Source organism: Olea europaea, chromosome 18, assembly GCF_002742605.1.
Source record: "Olea europaea var. sylvestris chromosome 18, O_europaea_v1, whole genome shotgun sequence".
Classification (NCBI taxonomy): Eukaryota; Viridiplantae; Streptophyta; class Magnoliopsida; order Lamiales; family Oleaceae; genus Olea; species Olea europaea.
This window is the reverse complement of record NC_036254.1, coordinates 19,045,516-19,056,157: the sequence shown is the minus strand read 5'-3', so window position 1 is coordinate 19,056,157 and position 10,642 is coordinate 19,045,516. Positions and strand designations below refer to the sequence as shown.

The 10,642-nt window shown below is 34.4% G+C and overlaps 1 protein-coding gene across 1 annotated transcript in view; it reads left to right on the top strand.

Annotated features, from left to right (window-relative positions):
- The window catches only part of LOC111366829 (DNA polymerase delta catalytic subunit), a 20,692-nt gene that overhangs the window by 4,782 nt on the left and 5,268 nt on the right, over nt 1-10,642 (top strand). The window contains exons 10-25 of the mRNA XM_022987524.1: nt 1,124-1,210; nt 2,735-2,854; nt 2,943-3,041; nt 4,080-4,187; nt 4,341-4,436; nt 4,522-4,587; nt 4,736-4,792; nt 4,931-5,018; nt 5,146-5,225; nt 7,090-7,203; nt 8,691-8,805; nt 8,960-9,132; nt 9,212-9,283; nt 10,262-10,336; nt 10,425-10,514; nt 10,593-10,639. Coding sequence (XP_022843292.1) covers nt 1,124-1,210; nt 2,735-2,854; nt 2,943-3,041; nt 4,080-4,187; nt 4,341-4,436; nt 4,522-4,587; nt 4,736-4,792; nt 4,931-5,018; nt 5,146-5,225; nt 7,090-7,203; nt 8,691-8,805; nt 8,960-9,132; nt 9,212-9,283; nt 10,262-10,336; nt 10,425-10,514; nt 10,593-10,639 — 1,487 coding nt within the window. The remainder of the gene's footprint in view (nt 1-1,123; nt 1,211-2,734; nt 2,855-2,942; nt 3,042-4,079; nt 4,188-4,340; nt 4,437-4,521; nt 4,588-4,735; nt 4,793-4,930; nt 5,019-5,145; nt 5,226-7,089; nt 7,204-8,690; nt 8,806-8,959; nt 9,133-9,211; nt 9,284-10,261; nt 10,337-10,424; nt 10,515-10,592; nt 10,640-10,642) is intronic.

The following is a 10,642-nucleotide window of genomic DNA, read 5'->3' as shown; positions in this document are numbered from 1 at the left end:
TTTGATACCCTTATTCCTTACTTAACCTTGCTTTTCTATAGCATCCTGACTTCGAGTCTTCTAGTGAGACTATTATGCACTGTTGGCTTCATTTACTATTGTAATTTTAGTTTCGTGATGTGATAGGATCAATGCAGCTTTCAGAAGAGTAAGATAACTAACTAGAAAAATTATCAAAGCACCTTGCAATACAAATACTTAAGCTATTATAGAGAGATTATATGTAAATCTTCAAGAAGAATTCTGAGTGTGCATTTGCTAAGGACATCATGGGCACGTTTTGCATGCTTTTGTGAAGCCACCCATTTGGTTAATTTTATAAAAGTGCTTCTTCTAGTTAGCTTTTAGAGGATGTTGCTTCCTCTATATGTTCTTCTGAAGGAGAAACTCTTTTAGAAATTAGTTTTCAAACACTAATTAAAGTAATTTTTTATGAAACTCTTTTGCAAGAATTAGAAGCGGAAGAAGACGCCCAGCCAAACAGCCCATGTGCTTGGTTTGACTAAACACGTGTCATGAGAAACATTAAAGAAAGATTTTTAGTTTTGTAAATGAAGGATTATTGGATGAATGATTAGGGAAACCAAAAAAATAAAATAAAATAAAGTTTTCTCTCTTTTGCCATTTATCTTTAATTTACTGGATTTGAGGTAGTTGAGAAAGGCCCAAAATACCAGGTTTATGCAAGTTTTCAGGAAAGAGAAATAGGAAAATAACTTGTGTAAAATGTGCAATTACCTGCTCTTAGTACGCATTTATTGTGTCCTGAAATCTAACTAAGCTAGTTTTCTGCTGCATAATTAATAGTCACATTGAAATGATGAGTTGTCACGAGATACATTAGTGGTGCTGCTTGAGTGTCATTCATCATGATGTCCAATTTGCCTGTCATTTGATTTGGCCATGTTTTTTTTGAAAGGTAATCGGAAATTTTATTAATCAAACCATAATACACAGGAAGTGTATTATCAATACAAATCCGAAAGAAATGACATAAAATTGAGCAGCCCATCATTTGATTTGGCCATGTTACAATGCATTTATATTTTTCTTTGCCTTGTTCCACCATTTGACAAGTTTCATTGAGTTCTTTTCTAACTAATTCTATTTAATATGCATGCAGAAAGAGGATGTCCATCATTCAATAATATCTGACCTTCAGAATGGGAACTCAGAAACTAGGAGGCGTCTTGCTGTTTACTGTTTGAAGGTACAAATATCTCTGTGGTTAAGCTCGTGCAGTTGTCTGGCCAATAAAGTAGCGTGATGTCTATGAAGAAGGAATATATAAAACAAGCTTTCCGCCTTTCTCATTCTTAATAGAATTAGTTCAACCCATTTATGTATTGAATTATGTTCCAGCACATTAAGGCAATATTGCTCTCAGTGAGGAATCAAGTTACGATGAATTATGCTTTAAGCTTTTAAATGACTGTCACACCCAAACTGATTCATAAGGCTGTGTATGCACTTTTGCTAAATCTGAAGTCAAGCCAAGCCGACTGACTGGCTACTTCTTAATAAGTTTTTAGATGCATAATCCACCAGAGATGGGTGAGTGAGGAGACTAGCATCTTAATGTATAAATACTTGTTTACCAAGTGTAACTATGTAAGCCAGCTTCTTAATTAATTAGGATATCCATAGCATCTTTCATGAAGCATGATTTAACCCAATTTGTAAGGCTTTGTCCATGAAATGTATAAATCATATTAATGTAGTTTTTCATCCATTATAAAGGGTATATAACCTATAAAAAAAAATAAAAATGAAACGAATGAATAAGCCTAGTAAATGTTATTTTACATTATTTATATATCACTTAGCTCCTTGAATATAATAAGATTGGCACTGTATGTTGTTTGGACTTAGCTGGAGTGTCAACACTGTCTACTCCCCAAATTTTAAGCCTATCGAACCTGTCATTTAAAAACTTTAGCTGTAAAAGAGGGGGACATATTTATTTTAAATCATATTTCCATCATGCTCCTTCACATATATGCCAGATTCATTTGTTCTGATAAGCTTGACATGTGAACAAATCTTTATAAGTGGTGGCTTAGAGACATCAATCTGGACCCTTGCCTACCTTGATATGATGTTGAACCACTTCCTATAAAATCTTTAGTAGGGAAAACTTAAATTATGTCTTCACCAAGTCTGTAAAACTCTAAAATCTGGATAATGGATTGGGAAAGGTGTTATAAATACTTTAAGCATTTCCTTCATTCCTGTGGTATATATGCATAGCATAACAAAAAACAGTTATAAATGCAATATTCGGATCGGTTTTCAATAGTTATAGAACAAGTAAAGTAACTTTGATTTATGTTTTGAATGCATATTCAGATCTGTTTACAATAGTTATAGAACAAATAAAATAACTTTGATTTATGTTTTAAATCATGCTCAATGAAGATCATATTTTGTTCACTTTTTTTATTGTGACTGTTCTGTTTGTGAAATCTATTCTAAAGCTCAAACTAACATCAATCACTATCAAAACATAGGTCCTAAGAGATTGGTTAAATAACTTAGTTGAATCAACTGATTGGCTTCTTTTCACTTTTTATATTTAGTTTGTCATGATTGAATCTAATTCGGCAATTCATCGGTAAGGGCAATTTAATAGCTGAACCTCAAAATGCTGCAGATAAGAAAAAGAAAATAGTTTGACGGGGAAATTCGATTTCACTATTTATGTATGGGTACTGAATGTAACAAACATTTCCAGGATGCTTACCTCCCACAACGGCTTTTGGATAAGTTGATGTTCATTTACAACTATGTGGAGATGGCTCGAGTCACAGGTGTTCCCATTTCGTTTCTGCTATCCAGGGGGCAGAGCATTAAGGTTATTTCATAATTTTGCAACTACAGAATTTTGATCAGTTTGTAGTCTTAGGCCATCTGGGAATCTTATATATGACCATTACCTTCAGGTACTTTCTCAGCTTCTACGGAAAGCAAAACAGAAGAATCTTGTTATTCCAAATGCCAAACAGGCTGGATCGGAACAGGGAACTTTTGAGGGTGCAACTGTAAGTGATAATGATCTTTTCTAGACATATAGAAACTTCACAAAGATCTTAATTTTAAAGCTCACATATTTGTATCCACATTCAGGAAGACTGTAATATTGTCTTTCTTTCTCTCAAGCTACTTAACATTGATTCCTTCCCACTTAATGTGATCAACTGGGAACTCCTACCAAGTAGATGTGAAGACCTGTCTGACCAATGTTCTTGGCAACAATTTGAGCATTGTCAATTGACCAAAATGCTTAAGGCCATTTTGTTATGTAGTAGTTGTCCAAGATCCTATAACCATTTAAATAAATCCGACCCAACTGATGGTGGTGAAGGCATTGCAGTAGTAATGCTAGTAATGCTTTATCATCTTTATTCATTTTCTTTGATATCAACCCATTCGAGGTGAAAGAAATCCTAGCTTTGGTATACTAATCTCTCTACGGGAAGATGATTACTGAGCAAGTGCTAACCATTTAAAGGGATTAGCTTGAAGCTTCTGACATTTTTGGATTGGAGGTTTTCTAAAGATTAGGGTAAAAGTTATTAAATGTGCCATTCAATGCAGGCAAAGTTGAATTCTTCTAGGTATGCTTTATATTGATAAGAAGCAATAAAATTATGTAAACATCTATTTCGTTTTACATGTAATTAGTAGAAGTTGTGAAATAGAACATGAAATCATAAGTTACCAAGCAGTGGGAGGAGCCACGTCTCTCAAAGAGAACTGGATAGGTTTTTTTTATCAACTCTAAATTTCGAAAAAATGCAGGGATTGGGATTTAGCTGTCCCTTGCATTTTATGGGTGCTGTGTGGAGAAGGAAAAGTGATAATTATTTAGGCCTGGGAAAGAAATTCAAGGATTAAAAGTTGAATTTGCGAATGCGATCTTTTTGTTATAGTCATGAGAACTACCCTGTATCATTGTAATTTTCTCTTGCCTTTTGTGTTTTGGGCTGTGTATAGTTCCTCCCGTCTCCGTAAGTAGATTGCTCCTCTCATCTGAATAAGCAACGAAATGTTTGCTTACAAAACGATTCATAATGCAGGTTCTGGAGGCAAGGGCGGGATTCTACGAGAAACCTATTGCTACACTGGACTTTGCATCTCTATACCCATCCATTATGATGGCATATAACCTTTGTTATTGCACACTGGTGAATATTCTTCCCAACATGCGCCTTTTCTTTTGGAGCGAATCATGATTTTGGGAATTGAGAAGATACATAAATTTTCAAAATGATTGTCTCCCCTGAGATGCTTGTGATTTTAATTCCAAATATTTTCATTTTTTGATTGTTATTGTATAGGTAACTCCAGAAGATATCCGGAAACTTAATCTGCCCCCAGAATGTGTTAATAGAACTCCATCTGGTGAAACATTTGTCAAATCGAATTTACAGAAGGTCAATTTTTCTCTTTATACCCTAATATCTATCATACGCATGTGGCAAAAGTCATATCTCAGATATTGTGTAAATTTCTATTCAGGGAATACTTCCAGAAATTCTTGAAGAACTTTTGGCTGCTCGTAAAAGGGCTAAAGCAGATTTGAAGGTGCTCAAGTTATTCATTCTCGTAGTGTTGTCTGATAATTGTTTCAATACTTGTCTGAAATATTTTTCTTCTCCAAAATTACTTGCTATATGCCGCGTTGTGTTTTGAATGAGAACTGTTCTCTATATTAACTGGGATTTGATTCCAGGAAGCAAAGGATCCTCTTGAGAAAGCCGTATTAGATGGTCGTCAACTGGCTTTGAAGGTGTTCTTTTGCACAATTAACTAGAGTCCTCTTTTATGGTTAATATATTTCTGCTGTGTCGTGACTATATTTTTGTTTGGCTTAATATGAAGTACACTTGCAATGACCTGAGGAGTTTAATATTTGCTGATTTTTCAGATAAGTGCGAATTCTGTATATGGGTTTACAGGGGCTACGGTTGGTCAATTACCTTGTTTAGAAATATCTTCAAGTGTTACCAGCTATGGTAATAGATCCTGCTGAGAAGCCTTGCATCCTACTGCGCAATTCAAATTATCTTCTTCTATTTTGTGTAAAAGTTGTGCAATGCTTCAAAATTTTACTGATCTGATGAATTGGCCATCTTTCCAAAGGTCGACAGATGATTGAGCACACGAAGAAACTTGTGGAAGATAAATTCACCATTCTTGGTGGCTATGAGCACAACGCTGAGGTATTCCAATTATAATTATTGACCAGAAATTTACATCTGGTCCATCAATGTTTTTTAAAACTGAAGTTGAAGAATTATACTTGGAAATGTATCTTGTTGCTATACTTTCTTGTGGTTAACCAGTAAAGCTAGTAGGTGGTGGTTATTGTTTCGTTCATGACTTTCCCAGGACAAAAGGTTTTTGAAACTAATACCATTCTCTTTATTTTATTAGTGGAAAGATAATGATACTCTTAATATTGTTCATTCATGACTTTCCCAGGACAAAAGGTTTTTGAAACTAATACCATTCTCTTTATTTTATTAGTGGAAAGATAATGATACTCTTAATATTGTTCATTCATAAAATTGATCTTCAAGATTGAAGTTATTGTCGGCAGGTGATAGCCTAAGAAGCACGGATATTTGTAAACTCATTACATACCTGTATCTGATACGTATCCAATCCCCAATACCCTTCGAAACGTACTGGATACGTGTTTTTTAATTATGTTATATTTTTAAAATTTTCATATGTATCTAATTTGTATTTTTAATTATTTTATATTTTTAATTATGTTCGATGCTTATTCGATACGTGTCCTAATTTGCTTTAAAAATGTTGTATCGGCGTACCCATATTGTTTTGCATTTGTATCCGGACTTCTTAGTCGACCACAATTAATACATCATTTCTATGTTTTGCTACGATACCTCTACATTTATCGAAGATAGAAGCCAAAAACCGCTACATTCAAGAAGCCCTTGTGTACTGCAATCTCTTAGGAGAGTCTCTGAGGGCAACGTGATATTTTCTTATCAATTTGTTGCTTTCAGAAACCAAACCGAGAGAGATAAAGCATGTGTTGTGACCATCAATTCATCCAACACTTTCTCAATATAAATTTTGTTGTTAATTCAGTGCTAATTACTATAATTTATGTGATGCTTAAAAGATACTGCTCACTTTAAAGGGAGGGGATGATGATTTCCAAATTGTGCGCCCTTTGGATATAGCTCTTTTTTCTTTTGAAGATTCATTTAGTTTATAAAATCATTATAAATTATTTGGTCTAAGTTGTATGTAGAAATGAACTAATGTTTGAGTTTGTAATTATGTATGTCCTGTCGTGCATGTACAATGGCTTGAGATGCTTGCGATTCAAAGTCATTTTTGTAAATTTCTAGATATACAATATCTGAAGATACATCTGCAGGGCTTTCCGTAAGTTAGAACCGAGATACCACTTTATAAATCTTGCGACTTTTAAGAAATGATGAAAGAAGAAAGGGAGAACGACATGATATGTTAATATTGGTTTGAGTTGAGTTTACGCGAGTGCCAATTTCTTTCTATGAAAGAGATTATCTGTCAATATATTTTGATTATGGAAAACTCATTGGGAGAGTTCATTGCGGAGTAATTTTGTAGTTGAAAGCTAGCATCATTGAAGGTTCTTTCATTTTTCTTAGTTATATCAGAAGGCAACCTGAGCATCACAAATTAAAATTCTACATTTTATTATCCATCAAAAAGCAAATACTTCATTGAGAGAAGAAAAGAATTAGAGATTAGTTTCCCTATGTTAAGAAGGGTAATGGTTAATTATATTAATTTTCTCAATGTTCCTTCAATTCTCTTGCCATTGTTAGACATATTTGACACGTACGATATAAAATTTTTAAATCGTTATATCTATATAAAGTTTATGCCCACAACCGGCCTTTTTCTCTTCTAATTCATGTTAGTTTCTTATCTATATGCCTTCTCACCCACATTATGTATATGTATTCTGAAATTCTGTAATCTGTATACTCCTGCATTCTCTTGGTGACAGACCATGGTGTGATCTCCCCTAACATTGCGATAATATTGTCATGACAGATAATATATGGAGATACAGATTCAGTTATGGTGCAGTTTGGTGTGACCTCAGTGGAAGCAGCCATGAACTTGGGAAGGGAAGCTGCTGAATACATTAGTGGTACTTTCATCAAGGTAAGTGACATAAATGGGAAAGAGAATGAGAGAGAAAACTAAGAGATTACAAGATTTGGGAATTTGCTAGAGAAATTACGAGGATATCCATATCACTCATAGTATCTCTATAAGTCAATAATACTTGTCCTATTTTTACTTAAAGTTCCTAGCAAAAATAATGAAATGGAAAAAAAATTCCTAGGTTAAAACTTATAATTACTACAAGAAAAGAAACCAAAATCTACTTTTATGTTTATGCGTCGATTGTGAGTGTATGTGTGTTATAGTCAAGATAAGTGTGTGTGTTTGGTAAGTCTCCAGTGCAATTTCCATAAGTTATAGTAACAGTTTGTTCTGTCCCTTCTATGTCATCTTGTGAAAATACATCACCACCTCGAGGAAATTTTTAGATACCTGTGGGCACTTCATCTCATATTTTACAGCCCATTTCTTGAACCTTCTTCTTCAAGCAGACTAGGAGCAATCTAGAATCTGCATCAGAAATATATCCACTGCCATTTATAGAAGAATCTGGACTTAGCAACCTGCTGATTTTTTCTAATGGTGGAATAATCTATACTCCAAAGCCACCGACACACCCCTATAAATATGATTCAGCACTTACATTTGTGTACAGAAAAGAGAGAATGAGAATTAGAAAGATAGTGGAGAGTTAGTGGAGCTTGTGTGAGTTCTTCCTTTTCCAAAATAATTAATAGTGAATAAAGTCAAATTGTACGTCTCTTTTGTAATAAAAGAGTTTTTATTTTTATTTCTAAGATCTTGGTCATCACTTGTATCCAGCTATTTTTAAATCTAAGAACCTGGAATGAGCATCTAAAAGTTGTTGCTCAATATATTTTTGTCAATGTTCTGTATGGGGGAGTGGAAGGGGGGAGGGGGGATAGTGTTAAATGGTTTATAAGGACTTGTTAACTCCTACTTGTCAATATTGGTTTAAGCATTTTCACATTAGTTGGTTAGTTTGCAACTATGTTGGTAGTGCAGGGGTTGTACCTAAGTCCTTACAGGTGTATCAGCCACCATCATGGTACTATCCACTTAACTGAGCTTCAAATGTTGGAGAGGGGCATTCATAATGGGTTAGATGCGGCCAGGTTTTGACATATGGGTAGGGGAAATTGTGACTCCTCATGCACTTGGCTTGTGGAGGATATTGTGATAGATTTACAAGGACTTAGCCATTTTGCCTGTTTATATGTGTTAAATCAGTTTAGGTCGCTCAATTAGGCTCAACCTTTTTCTTTTTTTTCTTTTAAGGCAAGGAGTGTAACAGGGAGTTCTTTCCCATCCTTATAGTGATTCTTTCGTGTCAAGTGATCGTAATGTTTTCTACACTTTTGAGTGTGTGATCTGAAAAATGACTGTTATGCACTCATTTCTCGGATAAATATGTTTTTTAACTCTTGCACCCCCTTTTTCCATGCCCTCTTTGCACGGCCTTCTTTTTCTCCTCACACTGGTGTGATCTGTTTGCTTTACAGCCAATCAAACTTGAGTTTGAGAAGGTTTACTATCCATATCTATTGATCAGTAAGAAGAGGTATGCTGGTCTCTACTGGACAAACCCAAACAAATTTGACAAAATGGACACCAAAGGTGAGCCGGGCTTTTGACATTTCCATGGGATTTTCATGATATTGTGTTTGTTCTGTTTGTCTCCATTAGTTCTGTCATGAATACCATGACTTGACTAATTTATTAGGATTATCTGTTTGTATTCCCTTTTGATTTTGAGTTTCTCTTTTAATAGGGATTGAAACAGTTCGAAGGGATAATTGTTTGCTGGTAAAAAACCTGGTAAATGAATGCCTTCACAAAATACTCATAGAAAGAGATATTCCTGGCGCTGTTCAGTATGTCAAAAACACTATCTCAGATCTTCTTATGAATCGCATGGATCTATCTCTTTTGGTTATTACTAAGGTAGGAACCTAGCTTCGATTAAAATTATTGGCTGCTTGTTAGTCTCCATTTTCTTGCACTAATATTTCCAGCTTGATAGGGTCTTACAAAAACAGGAGATGATTATGAAGTTAAAGCAGCGCATGTTGAGCTTGCAGAACGGATGCGCAAGGTCAGAAGAGTTTATTTCTTCTATTATGATTTTCATAACACCGTTACTGAAAAACATGAATTTAAATCTGTTGCTGAAAGGATCATGGCACAGTACGTATTCAACGAAATATTATACTTGATTAGCTTGAATTTTAAATTGTCTAGGATAAAATATATAATGGTTCAAGGGATAACAGCTTTCAATGATAAAATTTTCTGCTTCCTTCACTGTTCAAACTGATTTAATGGAGAACACTTGGGATACATTTTTCAACATGTCAAACTTGTACTTAAGATTTAAAACAAGAACTTGAATTAATCATGTTCAACTTCGGGAATTGCCTGGAATACATTATAGGAACCATGACATTGCAATACAACAACATTCCTTTACCAAATGTCATATAATGTTCTCATTTTTGAGATTATATATATATATATATATATATTTATTATTATTATTATTATTATTATTATTATTATTTTGGGGTGATGGGACCCAAAAACTGAGGTTAGTAAACTAAAAGGTGTTGAAATATGGAGTTTCTATCAGATTCCTCAGCATATCTTTTCACTTGGCCGAAATGCTTCATACGTAATGTACTGCAAAGTGCAAAACCATGGGATGTTTTTCATTCAACTATGATCCTGATAAAAATTCTCTGATGGCATGTATGTTCCTATCCTTCCTCTCAATTCGGCTGATATATTCTCTCTACTGGTGTATTTTCTTCTTCGACTGCGAATCTACTATTTATGTTAAAAGGTAATTGGTGTGGTAGCTAAACAGAGTGCTAGAAGAAATGTATCCAATTTAGCTATTACCATAGGCCTACATCGCTAAGCAGGCTTTTAGGGTCATAGTGTTTCTCTTGTATGTCATAATATGCTCTGTATTCAGTACGACTTTAATTTAGGGGTTGATAGTTAAATTTTTGCTGCTCCATCCCCAGTAGTTTAATAATATGAATACTATGACAATTTTTTTTATCAACAGCGAGATGCTGCTACTGCTCCAAATGTTGGGGATCGAGTACCTTATGTCATAATTAAGGCCGCGAAAGGTGCCAAGGTAATTCTTTTCGTTAACATTTTTGTTGATAAACTTCATTGCACTTAATATGCGAGTTGACGTTGCAAGATTAACTGATGACAAACAGGCTTATGAAAGATCAGAGGATCCCATTTATGTGTTAGAACACAACATACCTATAGACCCTCACTATTACCTCGAAAATCAAATTAGCAAGGTTGGTGAGGCAATTTATGCTGTTATTTTTGGTTTACTTGTTCTACTTGCATGCTGTCAATAATACTGTCATTTGCAGCCACTTCTAAGGATCTTTGAACCCATCTTGAAGAATGCTAGTAAAGAGCT